The sequence below is a fragment of the Emydura macquarii genome, unplaced genomic scaffold (genome assembly GCF_026122565.2).
Source record: "Emydura macquarii macquarii isolate MOO-44397 ecotype Brisbane River unplaced genomic scaffold, CSIRO-AGI_Emac_v2 contig_2448, whole genome shotgun sequence".
In the NCBI taxonomy this organism is placed as follows: domain Eukaryota; kingdom Metazoa; phylum Chordata; order Testudines; family Chelidae; genus Emydura; species Emydura macquarii.
This window is the reverse complement of record NW_027132585.1, coordinates 3,354,988-3,371,021: the sequence shown is the minus strand read 5'-3', so window position 1 is coordinate 3,371,021 and position 16,034 is coordinate 3,354,988. Positions and strand designations below refer to the sequence as shown.

General features: G+C 36.7%; 1 protein-coding gene across 1 annotated transcript in view; it reads left to right on the top strand.

The window, feature by feature from the left end:
* Positions 1-13,596, top strand: part of PI4K2B (phosphatidylinositol 4-kinase type 2 beta) — a 31,213-nt gene extending 17,617 nt beyond the window's left edge. The window contains exons 5-10 of the mRNA XM_067562561.1: positions 1,448-1,601; positions 3,875-3,942; positions 4,566-4,665; positions 6,336-6,469; positions 7,713-7,772; positions 11,883-13,596. Of these exons, the coding sequence (XP_067418662.1) occupies positions 1,448-1,601; positions 3,875-3,942; positions 4,566-4,665; positions 6,336-6,469; positions 7,713-7,772; positions 11,883-12,056 (690 nt within the window). The 3' untranslated portion in view covers positions 12,057-13,596. The remainder of the gene's footprint in view (positions 1-1,447; positions 1,602-3,874; positions 3,943-4,565; positions 4,666-6,335; positions 6,470-7,712; positions 7,773-11,882) is intronic.
* The last annotated feature ends 2,438 nt before the right edge of the window (positions 13,597-16,034 follow it).

Sequence of the window (16,034 nt, the reverse complement as noted above, 5' to 3'; positions counted from 1 at the left end):
GTATAATAATTGTTCTTTCTCTTTCCCTCCATCTTTATGGTGGCGTTTTCTTGTCCACCTGTCCAGTGTTTTCAGTCATTCCCCTGTAGTTTCATTCCTTTCCTCTCTTGGGTTCCCCATTTCTGCGTTCTCCCCATTTTCATTTTATCTTATAGAATCTCCTGTCTCCCAACCTAAACCTCACCTATTACAGCCTCACTTATAAAATCATACACATGCTTTTCAACAAAATCTCACAACAGTGTTCTCTTGCAAATCAAGCAAATGCAGGCTCCCCTGTTATCTGCTCACACATGCAGGCTACCCACAACAGCATTCTACATGACCCTTGTTACTCATGCATTGTCCAGAAAGTCTCTGTCCACTTCCAAACGCAAATACAGCCTCTCTTCCTCCTAAGTATACTTTCTTTGCTGTTTTCCTTCCTTCACATACAGCCTCCTTTCACACAGTTTTCTTCTTCCTCAGATAATATTGTAGAAATGAGTATCGGGGTCATGAAGTTGTACAAAAATACTCTTATTTTTAAAAAAAAGTGTGCGGTATTGTCGTCAGTTTTCCAATTCAGCCATGAAAGATGCATATTTCTCAGTGTGGAGGATTTTCTCCGGTAACTTAGTGTTATGGATGAGCTTATTATGAAACACTGAACTAAGTGTCACTGATGTTTACTTTGAGCAAAAGAATAGCTTCAGTAGTGTCTACTGATAATTGACTTTCTTGTTGCTCCAAACACTGTTCATGACAGCGAACACTCGCTCGAGTGCCCGGTAAATACGCAGCAAACTATTGAACAGTTGTTTAGACTGGTAAATAGAAAAGCTGGGACATTTCAGGCATCCCAAAGTTCTGAGATACCAAGGTCCATATGAAAAATTAGGACTGTTCTAAAAATCAGGACATATGCATACAGTCACTTTAGTCAACTTCTGTTCCTCCCAGTTATTTCATTATTGCTGTGAAAAGTTTCTGTTTTTCTTTTGCCATCTCTTGTATGGTTCCTGAAGATGTTCCAGTTTGACTGGATTGAACTGCTCTCAAATTATGACAATGGTAAAACTTTTTAGTTGCTGCTTTTCTTTCGGCAAATTTATTTCATGCATTAATATGCTTGCTATGTTTTGTTTTTGAGCATTACAATTTTCTTTTCTGACATACTGCTCATATGCAGCTTCGCCAAGAATGCTGTTTTGATGTAGTACTCTAATCATAAAGAAATCTGAAAGTGGAAATAGTTCAGTTGTATGTGAACCCATAAAATATAGTTATCTAGAAATTGGGAGCAGGAAACTATTTTGTTGTCTTAATACTTTATATTGCTTACTCCAAGTAGTACGGTCAAACCTTTGTGTTCAGAACTCAAAAGAACATTGTCAGTTCTTTCTGTTAACTTTTAAACTTCACCTAGTTGATTACATGTTCTAAATGCAGGTTCTTAAAATTTCAGGTTGGCTCCTTCCAGCTGTTCGTTGAAGGATATAAGGAAGCTGAATACTGGCTCAGGAAATTTGAAACTGATCCTTTACCTGAGAATACTAGGAAACAATTTCAGTCCCAGTTTGAGAGATTGGTTGTTTTAGATTATGTCATCAGAAACACAGGTATCTAACATACTGTCCCCCAATTTATATCTGCTTACTTAGCTGAGTAATAGAAGTAGTGCTGGGTGGAAGTAACATTCTTCTAATACATTTCATATACTTTTCACAAATCTGAAACTCTGAAAATTGTTGGCAGATGAACTGTGAAATCTGTTGTAGCTACCAATATTTCATCTTTGAAATGTATCAAGTATTATAGCAGCCTTTTAAGCAATTTTTGGCTTTTGTAAGGAACATTGAGGGCTAGAGCAATATGTAGCAAGTCAAGCACACAAACCTAGCCAGGGATTAGCCTTTTGATGTGAGCTGAGGATATTTGTTCTCTGGCTTCTCCTCCATTAGTGGTAGAGGGAAGTCTCCTAGGACCTGTGCTCTTAAGTTCCACTTCCCATATCCTAGCCAAGGTGTGAGGGACGCACTGGGGTTTCAAGACTACTTGAGCTGGAAGAAGAGCAACATTTGCTGCCAGATCTTTCTGCTGAATGGAAGTAGATGGCAGCCTAGTTACACATCAGTTCAGAACTGGTCCTGTTCAGCATGAGCCAAGCCCTAGAGGAGAACAGTGAACTTTGGCCCTCAATCTTCAACAGAATCTCCTTCTTTGTAGCAAGAGGCTGATGTTCTGTAGCTGGCTATATAGGTACCCAGTTTCCTCATGAGCATGCAAGTAGATCGTATGGATACTTCCTCTACTGTTTTGCCAGTAGTGGGTTCCTTCTTTTGCTCTTCTACAGGTACCACCACTGTGATTTCCTCTTGCGTTCCTCCTCCTCATTAGGGATTCAGCAGACTGTCATGGGAAGTCAGTAGAGGATGCATATCACTTTAATCTCACTGAAGAAAGAAAGTATGAAAATAAGGATATCACTATGCTTTCTGTTGACTGTTACGGTCTGGCAGCCATTTTCCAAGCTGGATCCCAGTATCTCCAGACTTCTACTGATTTTCATGATTTGTGCCATATTACTTTAAGGAGCATAAGTTAAAAACAGAACATGTTATGCAGCATCAATACAGCCAGATTATGTACAAAATTAGCAATAGTGAAACAGCAAAAGGTTCAAAGTTTGGATGCTTATCCAATCTTATGAAGGATCTAAATACACCAGCCCTCTGTCTCAAACAATCCTCCTCTAGTCAGCAGACCCTGTAAAAGATTTTTACAACACCCCTGTTGCATCTTCCTGGTAGAGAATGGCCTCTTAAGAATTGAAGATTGCCTTCTGTTTCCCTCCTCTCAGCATCTTTTGATAGACCTTTACTCCTGGGGGAATTCTGCGCACAATATTTTAAAATTCTGCTAATTTTATTTGTCAGAATAATGCAATATAATCATGCCAGTTTCAATTACTTTTTTAATTTACTTCAAAATATCTTTCAGCAAGTATGTCTAACTATACAGACAATAAAAAAAGACTAAGCAAATGTTTTTTGACAAATAGATTCCTTACTAGGTGTATTAATATAGAACTTTGAGTAATAATTCATTTAAACTACAATATAGAAACATATTTCCTGCACTCCTCAGAAACAGTGCAAAGGCTTGGGGGGAGTTAGGGGTAACAGAGGAGCTGAGGGAGAGGGAAGTAATTGCTGGGAAGAAGCCTGGGAGTGAACTTGGAGAGTTTTTGGGTATGGGTGGGAGAAGCTGGAATGGGTTTTTTGGGGGAGGAGAGGAGGGATTGTTAGGAAGTTGGGGAGCCTCCTCCACGCAGACTGTGCGGCTGACCCCTAGCCTCTCCCATTCAGTCAGGCAAATCTGGCCCTGTCTCCATGTGTCCCCCACTCCCTATTCAGCGAGGCATAGCTGCCCTTGCCCCCACCCTCACTCCCATTCAACCCCGGCTCAGTGTTCTCACCCCAGTAGCTCCTGTGTTCCCAACCCCCACTAGCCTTCTAAACCCCAGTCTGTGTGACCCCTCCAGCAGCCCTGTGTGCCTTGCTGTGTCCTGCTCACCATATCCTGTGCCATCTACATGTGGCCCTGCAGGCAGGGCACTGTGAGGAAGGCAGCCTCTGCCCCCTTCCACTCCCTGGCTGGCTGCTCTGGCTGGTGAGCCAGCTGCCTGCCCCTTATGGGCTAAAGATGTAATTGCTGCTTCCCTTTGCCTCCCTGCTAGAATCAATTATTCCTAATTAATTATTATACGAATAAATATCTTCAATTTACAATAGAAACAGATTGATTTACAACATTATTTTAAGATCAGCTAATGGTAAAAAAAAAAAAGTCTTGCAAGTCCCCAGAACAACTTTTGTTTCCTTTTTTGAAGACAGGGGCAATGATAACTGGCTAGTCAGATATGAAAAGCAAGATGATGAAACTGATCTTTCAGATAAGGTAAGAAGAAATTTTTTTCAAAACCAATGAATGATTTGATTCATAAAATTTCAGCAGTTTAGCTGGAATGCTGATGTACAATGTGCCTTAACTAGGAATGTGATAGTGTACTACTTCTGGTGAAATATGTGGTTATACCCTTCTTGTCAAATTAGCTACAGACTAACCTGGATATAACAATTAATGGACTTCATATTTAACTAAATTAACAAGTGGAAGAAACATTTTGCAGAACATGTGCTATAACAATAAAGCTGTTTGCTCACATATACAAGCAGTATCTTAGCTACTTTATTGATATGCTCTGTTCATCTAATATTTCTTTTGGTTTTGTTGATTTAAGTTAGATCCTTCAAGATGTCTTAATGTAGCTGCTTTTGGTCATTTATACTGTTTACAGAGATGAATAAAGTGGATCCAAACCTTATGCACCTGATGTTTGGCCTCATTTTGAGTACTCCCGTTTAATGTCTTTATTTTTTTATTCAGTCTAAAGCACTTGTGGTGGTTTTGCTAAACCAGCTATATTTTAAAAATGTTAATGCATTTTACTGTATGCTTAATTTTGCATTTACTATATGGATATTTCAATTACTAGTAATTTGGAAATGCTCTTACCCTAGGATATCCAATGGACTCCTAGTAAAGAACCTGTTATTAAAATCGCTGCAATTGACAATGGTTTAGCTTTTCCCTTTAAACATCCTGACGAGTGGCGAGCATGTGAGTATCGGGTTCTTTAATCTTCAGTTTGAGAGAATAAATCTTCAAACAGTAATTTGAAAATACTTACAATAGTTTCACAATCGTAACTTGTTTTTTATTAAACAATGGTGTATTTTTCCTCAAGAAAATAAGCAATTATTGACTGTGTTTTTTTACTATTTTTGGAATGTGTGCTTTGTAGTCCCTTGCCAGCTTTTTTTTTCACTCCACCAGTTTAGTGAATGGATGCTAATAATATGCATCCTATGAATACCTATTTAGGCATGTGGGGCTGGAAGGGATGTAGGGATGCATCTTCCTTGTGCACTTTCTGCTTGCTGTCATAGAATTTTACTTGAGTGCTAAGATTTCCAGTTTCTCTCTCTAAATGGGAATGGTCCTATTTCGTCCTATTACAAAACAAGTTATTCTTCATCCTTCTGTGATGCCTATTGAAATTAATAGACAAATACAAAGTGACATATAACTTCAGTCTTATTCTATTGTACAGAAGTAAAGGTGATATTTATCTGGAACAGCTTTGGGCAAGCTTAAGTACAGTGGATGCTGAGTAAGAGGAACATTTTGGGAGCTGATCCCTATCCCAGTGACTTTAATGTTAATGGGATATGGCTGTTGGCCGCAGGTATGCTGCTTATTAACACTTTTTGGAAGAAAAGCCTGCCTGCAGCTTAGGACCTGTGATGCTGCAGCCAGGGAAGGGAAGCCATGAGATGTGCCAGGCCCTGGCTGCAGGCTGGTGTGCAGAGCTGCAGCCAGAGAAGGCATGTCCCAGTGCTTTCTTCCCTAGCTGCAGCCCTGCAAACCTGCCTTCTGCTTATGGGCAACTTCCAGATAATGTAACTTTTTGCAGAGAATTGAGAGGTTGCTAATAAGCAAAATCCACTGTATTGTGATGCTAAGATCAAAGAGCATTACTATTTTTTCAGAACAAATTTTATAACTCAGCATATAAACTTCTTTAGGACTGTAATGCAGTTGGACAAGATTGATGCAATACTATTTGTAAAAATAAAACATGAATCTCTGTTTTTCAAAAGCCTTAGCTTTGGGGTGTAGAGATGTTTCTCTCTTAAAAAGTGTTACATAACTTACATAAACTTCATCTTATGTTCTTTCACAGATGAGAGCATTGAGAAAAGACCCTTGTTAAAGTTAATATTTTTGATTTTTCAAGCTATTTTAATGAAAATAAGTTAAAATTGACCTTTTACTTAAAAAAATTATAATAGATTATATTTTTAAGTCAAATAAATCTGGAAGTAGTTTTATTTTACCATAGACACTATTTCACTCCAAGACAAAGGGAGATAGAGAAAGTAGATTGTATTTTATTTTGGAAGAAGTAACCTTTTTAACTTTTATTTTTAGTAAATATTTGTTACCCTAGATACCTTTTTAAATGTCTTCTATAATTTTTGAAAAAACAAAGCCTCTTTACAGCCATCAAATTTAACTTGTAATTATGGGCAGTGAATGTAATAGTGGCAAACAAATTTGGGAATATGATATATGTAAATAACCTTTGGTAACTGTTGACTGACAGATGGTGTAGCATTTTGACACCTAGCAGTAAGTTATTTCCTAAGATTTCTGCCCATGCGCAGCATTTGATTCTAACTTCTACCTGTTAATTAATCAAGAAATTCAACTGTTTTTCCCATTAGATCCATTTCATTGGGCTTGGCTTTCTCAAGCAAAAGTTCCTTTTTCCCAAGAGACCAGAGATTTGATTCTCCCTCGTATTTCTGACATGAACTTTGTACAGGATCTTTGTGAAGATCTTTATGAACTGTTTAAGGTGAATCAGAATTCATTTTCAATTGAGAGAGGCTCGTTAATCAAGTAGTATATGTGAAAAGAAAACTTAATTGTTAAAAGTTAACTTAGAAACTTGTATTACTTTAATTATATTGCAGTTTATGATACTACTTATGCTTTAGCTCTAATGTGTCTTCAAAGTGATATTAAAACCTGTATGATTCCATTAATGAATGGGCTTCCAGAAAGAGGTTTTGTCAGTTTTAAGATATGCAAACTATGTATAGTCGAGAATACACACACACCTCCTTTTACCCTGTTTATTTGAAGCATTGCACATAACTTTAATCTTGGGAAAGGTGATGTATACAAATTCTAATATTGATTAATGTTCATATTTTTCATGTTGAATGTTCCAGTTGACTATAGTAAGGAGGAAAGGGGCATTCAGCACAGCACACAACTTGCATTTCTAAAAATGCAGTTCTGGTTGGAAAACTATGGTCCTGAAACACATTCATTAATGTACTTTTGTATTTGTCTGACTTAAAATGATCAAAAAACCACAATCAAAATTGGTCTTAACTAGCACCATTGTTAGTCAAAGCAGAAATGCCAAGGATTTAATGGGTCTGAAGATAAACCTGTCCTTTTTCCCCTATAGGGGAACTCCACATGTTGGGGTTGAGTAACATTTGTGGGAAGGTAGTTTTAGACTTGCACTGTTCCTGCTCATGCTGTTCCTGTTATGTCTTATAGGGTACTATCAACAGAAATACTCCATTTCTATCTGAAACTTTTTTCTGTTATAGGTAATACCTAAATAAAACTGAATGACAATACAGAATCTTTTTTCAGTTACTTTGTGGAGTTTATAACACTCTGCTTTACAGTCTGCTTCCCTGTTTCCCTTATATAGTTCATCTTGTGTGGTTCTTTCACACAGTAGTAGGTGTGAGACATTTTAAAATGCAGTAGCAAAACCACAAAAAGAAAACTGGGGACAGGTGTAGCATCTGAAACTACTTCTAACTTGCTTTTTGAAATTGACATTGACATTATGCAAATCCAAACTGTCACCTTTCATAGGTACTACACTTAATTATATAATTGCTTTTGTACATGGAATTTCCTTCATGGTTTTGGTTTGTCTCAGTCGTAGACTTTAAAAGTTTACAACAGGTCAGCTAAATTCTTAGAATAAGCTTGTGGTTCCAAATACATCTGATTTTAAGAATGATAAAATGTTCTGAAAATAACTGCTGTTTTTATTTTGGATAAAGACCGATAAAGGATTTGACAAGGCTACTTTTGAAAACCAAATGTCAGTGATGAGGGGACAGGTATGACTAATTTTTAAGTTCCTTATAATGACATATTTTAAATATGTTACTACTTGTTAAGATTGTTGCTATATTTTTTTAGTAATTGCCTGATTTTTCAGATATGCCGAAACTAACTGCTATTAAATGGAAAGGGATTTTTGGGTGATCAATATCTCTGAAAAATCTAGCCAAATGGCCATGAACACTGAACTTAACATTTAATTCCTAGTGGCTATTTCCATCCATTAGGATAGAAATTAGGCAGCGGAGAAGCTTATATTGATGATGGTCTTTCTGGTGTTTTGCAGCTAAAGAACTTCCCTTTTCTGATGCTTCTAATGTAGCATCTCTAACAAATTTATAATAATTCAAAATCAAAGCTTAGTAAAAGGATTTTATGAACTTTCAACAAAATATAGTGTGCAATTTTTATTAATAAAAAGCTGTATTTAGAGAAATGGCATACAGCTAAATCAGCAACTGAGAAACTGAATTAAGCTAGTAGTTAACTTGAGATAAATATAAATGTTGAGGAAACTTCACCTGGCCTTTGACAGTGTGTTTATTTCTCGGAAGTCAGTTTTGTGAAACCTAGCATATTCTAAGTGTGTGAGAGGGCAACAGGGACTTCTTACAAATCATTCTTTGTAACAAATGTTTACACCTTAGGATTTACAAATGTAATTAGTTTAACTGAAATGCACATGAAGTATAGAGTTCTGTGTAGTGGTTTTATTGAGACTGAATTCGGATCAAAATGCATACTTTTTACTATAATGTTTAGACAGTGAATTCTTCCAAATTTGCGTAGTTTAGCAGTTTATGTAAACACAGAGATACCTTTCTCCCAGAATATTGAATAAAATATCAAAAGGATAAATCTTTTTTCCACCTGTCTTGCACACCACAGGAGTACCAGATCAGTGGTTCTCAACTTTCCAGACTACTGTACCCCTTTCAGAAGTCTGATTTATCTTGCATACTCCAAGTTTCACCCCACTTAAAATATACTTGCTTACAAAATCAGACATAAAAATGCAAAAGTGTCATAGCACACTATTGCTGAAAAATTGATTACTTTCTCATTTTTACCATATAATTATAAAATAAATTGATTGGAATATAAATATTGTACGTACATTTCAGTGTATAACATATAGAGCAGTATAAATAAGTAATTGTATGAAATTTTAGTTTGTACTGAGTGTTTTTTGTGTAGTCTGTTGTAAAATTGGCAATATCTAGACGAGTTGATCTATCCCCTGGAAGACCTTTGCATACTGCCTGCCCTCACCCCCCCCCCCCCACCTTTCCCCCCCCACCACACCCCGGTTAAGTATACCCCTGGTTGAGAGCCACTGTACTGGACAATCTAGTTGCTTGGCTGGTTTCTAGCATGTAACGCACAGGATGTTGTCATCTTGCATCAGTCATTTAGTTAGTCAGATCGCTTTGGTGTTTATTTTTAAAGCAAGTAATCTATAGTAATCCTTTTGGAGACTGAAGTCTCTGGCACCATAATTGTAGAATTTTACATCTTGTAATAGCTATCTAGTCAAAATTTTGTAAACCAATCAAGTCTCCCACAGAAGTTGCTGTTTTAAATTGAAGTGCTAGTCTGTGTACTAATTAACATATGACTTAAACATAAGATTTCGTTTGACAGAAAGTAGGTCTTGTCAACAAATTTGATTCGAGTCTTGAGGAGATTACGAGTTTGGTTGATTAAGTATGTTACATCTATGTAGTTACCTTTTGACTTTTATAAATCATTTGACTTACTACTGTGCAACATTTTGTTTTAAAAAGAGCACAATAAAATATAAAGCACACTTTGAATTAATTTAGAACTGGCTCACTGACAGATCTCCAAGTAGTTGTCAGTGGGGAATCCATCATTGAATTGTGGTGCTTTCTGAGGGGTTCCACAGGAATCAGTATTAGGCTTGATGCAATTCAACGTTTTTTTTTTCAGTGATCTGAAAGTAAATATAAAAATACTAATTAAAATCTATGAGACACAGACTGGTGGAGAAGGCCAGTCCTATAGAATAATCTGGATTGCTGGTAAAGTGGGCCAAGTAAAACAAAATATTTTTAATCCAGTCAAGGGCAGAGTTATAGGAATGAGGATTGTAGGCCAAATCTACAGTAATAGGGACTGTATCCTGGAAAGCAGTGATTCTGCAAAGGATTTAGAGGTCATAGTGGACAAGCAACTAAACATGAGTTCTCAATGCAGTGCCATGGTGGAAAAGGGCTAATGTGATCCTTGGAGGTAGGGAAGTGATTTTTACCTCCTATATAAGGAATTGGTGAGACATAATGGAATGCTGTATCCAATTCTGCTGTCAACATTTTAAAAAGAATGTTGAAAAATTGGAGCAGGTACGAAAAAGAGCCATAAAAATTATTGTAACTGGAGAAACTGCCTTGTAATGAGAGTCTTAAACTAAACAGATTGAACTCTATCAAAAAGAAAATTGAGATGACTTGATTACAGTGTATAAGTACCTTCACGAGGAGAAGAGAAAGGGTTCTTAAATCTATCAAAGAAGGGCATAATAAGAACCGATGACTGGAAGCTGAAGCCAGACAAATTCAAATTAGAAATAGGTTACACATTCTTAACAGAGTGATTTAACCACTGGAACAAACTGCCAAGATAAGTCATAAATTCTCCATCTCTAGATGTTTTTAAATCAAGACTTGGATGCCTTTCTGAAAGAGAGAGTTCAGCCAAAAACCAGTTATGAGGTTCAATACAGGGATTGCTGGGTGACGTTTAATGGCCTGTGATAAATAGGAGGTCAGACAGGATGATCTAACGGTCCCTTGTGTCCTTAAACTCCATGAATCTGATTTCCTTGTGCTCATGATTTCAACTTGAAGGGTATAGAAATTATGTATGTTTGGTTTTACGGTGGCATTGTAAGGGATTAATCTGACCCCTTTCCACAGAAGTCCCTGGCATTGTTACTGCTTTTTTGCTCTTTGAGTCAACTATAGCCCTGGTAAACTAAGTAGCTTTTTTGGCAAAAAGCCAGTAAAAGCATATTTGTCAAAATGAACTGTTAGGCTGGTTTCTGAAAGAACCTGTGAAAGAAGTTTGGTGTGCGGACATATGAAAGTCATAGAGTTATCATTGGGAAGTAGTTATCAAGTACCAAACTGATTGAAGTGAGTTACCTTCTCATGACAAGCAGGTAACTTGCCGCTGAGAATTGATTATTTAACAAAAGAGTTCTGCAAAACTTTTAACTTAGAATCAAGACAAATTCTAGTTTAGCAAAGCCTTTTTAAAACAAATAAAGATATTCAGCTAAGATGTTACTGTTAAAATTCCATATTCTCAAGAATTCTTAGACCCTTTTGTATTTCAGGCAATTTTCTGAAGATAGTTCACTAATAACTCCAGAATGTCTGACTCAGAGGAGTCACTGGATTCAGCACAAATGGAGTAGGCCTAGCAGTTACTATCTGCGTAAAGAGACATTCTCTTCCCTTAAGACATGTGTTGTTCAAGGATCTGTGTAACTAAAAACTTAAACACCTCTCTGTGTAAAGGCTATATCACTAAAGTTCATCGTGAACTGCACGCCCTAAAACTTTCCATCTGGTAATGAAAATAGAAAAAATGTTCTGTTTCAAAGGTTCCAAGGTTTCATGAAGGACATAACGAAAACTAGGATAACTGCATTTTAGATAGGTTATTAATGTAGCCTGTAAACAGTCTCGTGAGACAGTCATTTCATCTTAATTAAAATCTTAACTGACAGACTTTTAGGCTAAGAAAATGTTGATGGTCCTCCTATTTTTTAAGATACAGGTTTCTTTGGAGATGTATTAGACGAGGTACACCTGAAAACATTTCTACTTCCATAATTTATTCCAATAGTTCTGAAACAACTTGCTTCACAAGATGTATTTAAGTCACGGTTTGGTGTGTACGCGCTCAAAGGAAAAGATTAGTGGAACATTCAGCTGCCCAGTAGTATCTCATGTTTTTAAACTGCAAGTGAAACAACAATTACAGGGATTGATTTTTAAGAGCAGCATCTAAACTAACAGGCTGAACAATTAAATTTTCATGGGGTACCTCTTTATTTTATTTTTTTATTTCTGCAGATACTAAACCTTACTCAGGCATTAAAAGATGGAAGGAGTCCAATTCAGCTAGTTCAGATGCCACGTGTGGTTGTGGAGCGAAGTAGTACTGGAAGTCAGGGCCGAATTGTTCATCTAAGTAATGCATTCACACAGACTTTTCATAGCAGGAAGCCTTTCTTTTCCTCCTGGTAGCAACATAAGAGGAAAGTAAATGTCTGTAATTTAATAAACTACTTTACACAAAAGGCTCTGTAATAATGTAATTTGCTGTATACCGAGGGCTGTGACTGCCAAAACCTCAAAACTTAACTTGAAAATTTAAAGATTTAAGAATTGTATTTTGAATGTAATCAAAGTTTACAATTTTTGTGTCAAAATTGTGAATCCTTATGTCAGGGAATGAGAGGAATTTGTCTATATTGTATTTTTATAGGCTGAATTCATACTAAAGGGAAAACTTAGTTTACATATGCTGAAAGACTACTTTTGAATACAACATAGGAAAAAATGCTTATTGTTGGATACAAATGTGAGAACATTATTATTATAAACTGATCCTTTTTATATGCGCTTTAGAAATGAAGCGCAGCATGTTATCTCTTTCATTGATTGTAAAAATGCTATTCAGTGTTACTGCTTATGGATGTCATAAGTTATTCCATGGGTTTTCATAGCCTAGTGAATTGGAAAATATTAAAATAAAATTGTCATGTATTTAAAAAAGTGCATTAGTTACAATATTTGACACTTGAAAAATATGCCAAAGGTTTTTGAGTTTGGGACCAAAAAAGCACATCTTAGTTTAATCAAAATTAGGACAAATTTTTGCCCTCTTATGCTCATACAACTTCATTTGGCCTCAGTCAGAGTTATGTGCATATATTGTAAGGGGAAATTTGGTCTTCAACCTTATAGGTTATTTAACTAACTTATGGAAAATTGTCTGTAATATATTACTCCATAGGTAGCATTGAGGTTCTTCTATAGTTCCATCATGGCAAAAAATAAGGCATAGTTTTGTTTAGAATTGAAGGATTGATTGCTAACACTATGTATGGCAATTGAATTGGAGTATATTAATTGACACCAAAGTAGTTCCCCGTCATTGTTGATTGATAGAAACACTGGAGTGTTCATTATTGAGCCACCTCACATGCAACATTATTTATTGAGGAGCAGTGAAAGCAGAAAATATTTTGCAATGTATAGAGTACAGAAAATGCTATCAACCCCATGTTTGTTTGCCACTTCGTTGTTATGTTGAAGCTACACAGTTTAAAATATAGATTCATCATTCACATCTGTGGCTTATGTAATGTAATGATTTTTGCTTCAGTGATGTCCTTGAAGGTTAGGACCTGGAGGGGGAAGCCTTTGTTACAAATATTGTTGCTTTTAGGAAACCTACAATTTTAACTGTAAACCTACAGTTTCAGACATTGCTGCGTTTTATAAATCCAAGCAATACTATTAATCTCAACAACAAAATCCTTGTGTACTGTTTTATATAATTTTGGGTCGATATAAATTTTGTAGCCTATCAGAAGTTCACTTGATTTACTAAAATGTCTAAGTTTTAAATGTAAAACTTACTGGACTGTGGCGTTTAAAATTAGATTGAGGTGCCACCTTTATAAGGTTCTATGGCTTCAGTTTTTAGCTGAATTTTAAAGAGTATATTTAAGGTATCAGACATGCCTACTTACAGCAATAAATGTCAGTCTGAAATGGACAGTTTTTGCCTAAAGTGTCTTATTTCTTCAGCGGGAAGGGGGCCTTAACTAAATCTTGTGTAAAGTCTGCATCTGAACCACTTTCTACAGTATAAAATGTATATGCCATATAGTACATCATTAGAATTTTTTCAGTATTACACATAATGGGAAAGAGGACAACAAAAAACTACTTGCAATGCCATTGGTACTAAACTAACACTTACACTTGTTTCTAATAAGCAATTGGATACAAACTTTATTTTTTGTACTTAACATGCTGTGTTAAGGTGAAGCAAATTTGTACATGCAATGACTGCATGTTGTAAGGCTGTCTGAGTTTTAGTGAGCATGGAGGTGGATTATTACTATTTATTTAGTGCCAGAAGTGCGTTAGGTGCTTTACAGGCATAGAAAAAGACCAAATCCCTGCCTTGAAAAGCTCCGTCCAAGTGGACAACTTACAGAAGTGAAAGCCAGGATTTTGTTTTTTAACACTAGCCTCTTATCCTTTGCTCCTTGACCTTTTAGTAAACTGATGTTAAGTATTGTGTATATAAAATCGAGGCCTATTTTTATGCTTCTCCCTAACAATCTTTCCCTTGAGCCACATCTTGGGTTTTATTATTGTATTCAAAATTGTGCTAAGAGTTTACAATCTAAATTGACAATACAGATAAAGTAGTGAGGGAAAGGCTGTAAGGCTTAAATGTTTCCTTTCTATTTTCTCTCTCTAAACAAAACCTTTGAATCTTCCCATTTATCTTCATACCATCTCCTAGGCTGTCCCTTGAGTATAGAATTCCAAATGGCCTCCCTTCACTCAATCCCTTCAAAACTTTTCTTACAGGAGGACTTTTACTTCCATCCATCTCTTCCCTAAGTGATCTGTCCTCCAATATACTACTACTACTACTACCTAGCTCTTATATAATGTTTTTCATCAGTAGATCTCAGTGGTTTATAATGGAGGTAAGTATCATTATGCCCATTTATGGATAGGGAAATATAAATCTTTATGCCCAGTGTGCATATCTGACTTGGAGCAGAGAGTGTCTTCCATGCTTGTACAGTGATGTTACTGAACATTATCCATGTACATCTTTTATGTCCTAAACTGTCAAAACTCAAGTACTTGGTATGAAGAAGCTGTTCAGGCAGCCACGAGACATTGGAGTAATTCATCTATGGTGAGACTGAAACAAGAAATAAGTATACTGAAAAGAGTTAAATTATTTAGCTATTTAGTAAATATTCTTTACCTATCTAAATTAATAGTAAGCACCAACAACAGAAGAAAAGCGTGAGTCCTGAATCCTGCCATTTCTAGGAAAACTCCACAAGTTATAAAAAAAAAAAAAAAAAAAATACTTTTCAGTTTCTGCCTTTTCCCCTTACAAGTGTCACAGGGTAAACCCATGTGCTGCTACTCTGTTAAAACTTGTCTTCAGCCAATGAATAGTAAGGAGGAAAGGAATTCCTCTTGGATGAATTTATGAATACTGTCAGCAATATGTGAATAATATGTTTGTGAAACTAACAAGTGCAGGCAGCTTGACTCTAGCTAATGATCATTAGCTAGATCCTCTTTTTAAAACACAGTATTTATTTTCACCTAGTCATTTCTTTTTGTGTTCTATGCCAATATGTTATCCAAGGTAGGATATTCTTGGCACGTTTTCTGCATGTCTACAGAGAAGGAGAAACCCATGACTGACCCATGCCACTGACTTGGGCTTGCAAGGCTCAGGCTGTGGGGTTGCTTCATTGCTGTGAAGACTTCCGGGCTCGGACTGGAGCCCAGGCTGTAGGACGCTGTGGAGCAGGAGGGTCCCACCTCCTGGGCTCCACCCAAACCTGGAAGTCTACACAGCAATGAAAGAACTTCAGAGCCAGAGCCCAACTTGGCTGGCACAGGCCAGCCACAGGTTTTTCTTTGCTGTGTTAGACATACCCTTAGTTACCAAGGAAGAGAGTAAGATTTTCTGCATCCCTTTTTTCTTTGCTATTTTAGTGGATGGTAACTCCTTATAGTGCACATGTGTGTTGGAGAAGGAGCAGAGGTCCTATGGAGTCACAAGGATTGCACTTTTACCAGGGGGAGATATGCTCTTCACCCTCTAGTTTCAGAACCAGTTCCACTTAAAGAAGCAACTGTCAAAGTCAGTAGGGCATTGTGTGGTCAGTGATTTTTATGTATTTATGTTGTGGTTGACAGCCTCCATCTGCCACCTCAGAGACCAGCTGGGTTCTCTTAATCATATTTCTATGATGGGTAACAGGCCATGTAGGCTAAATTCTGTTTTCATTGACATCTGTACAACTCACCTATGTTCAGTGGGGTTATATAAATATACCTGAGTAGCGCTCACTAAACAATTTTGACTATAGAAGGAATAGAATGCAGTTCCCTCTCAGCTGCATTGGTTCTGTGGGTGAAAGAGGTGGCGACAGCAGT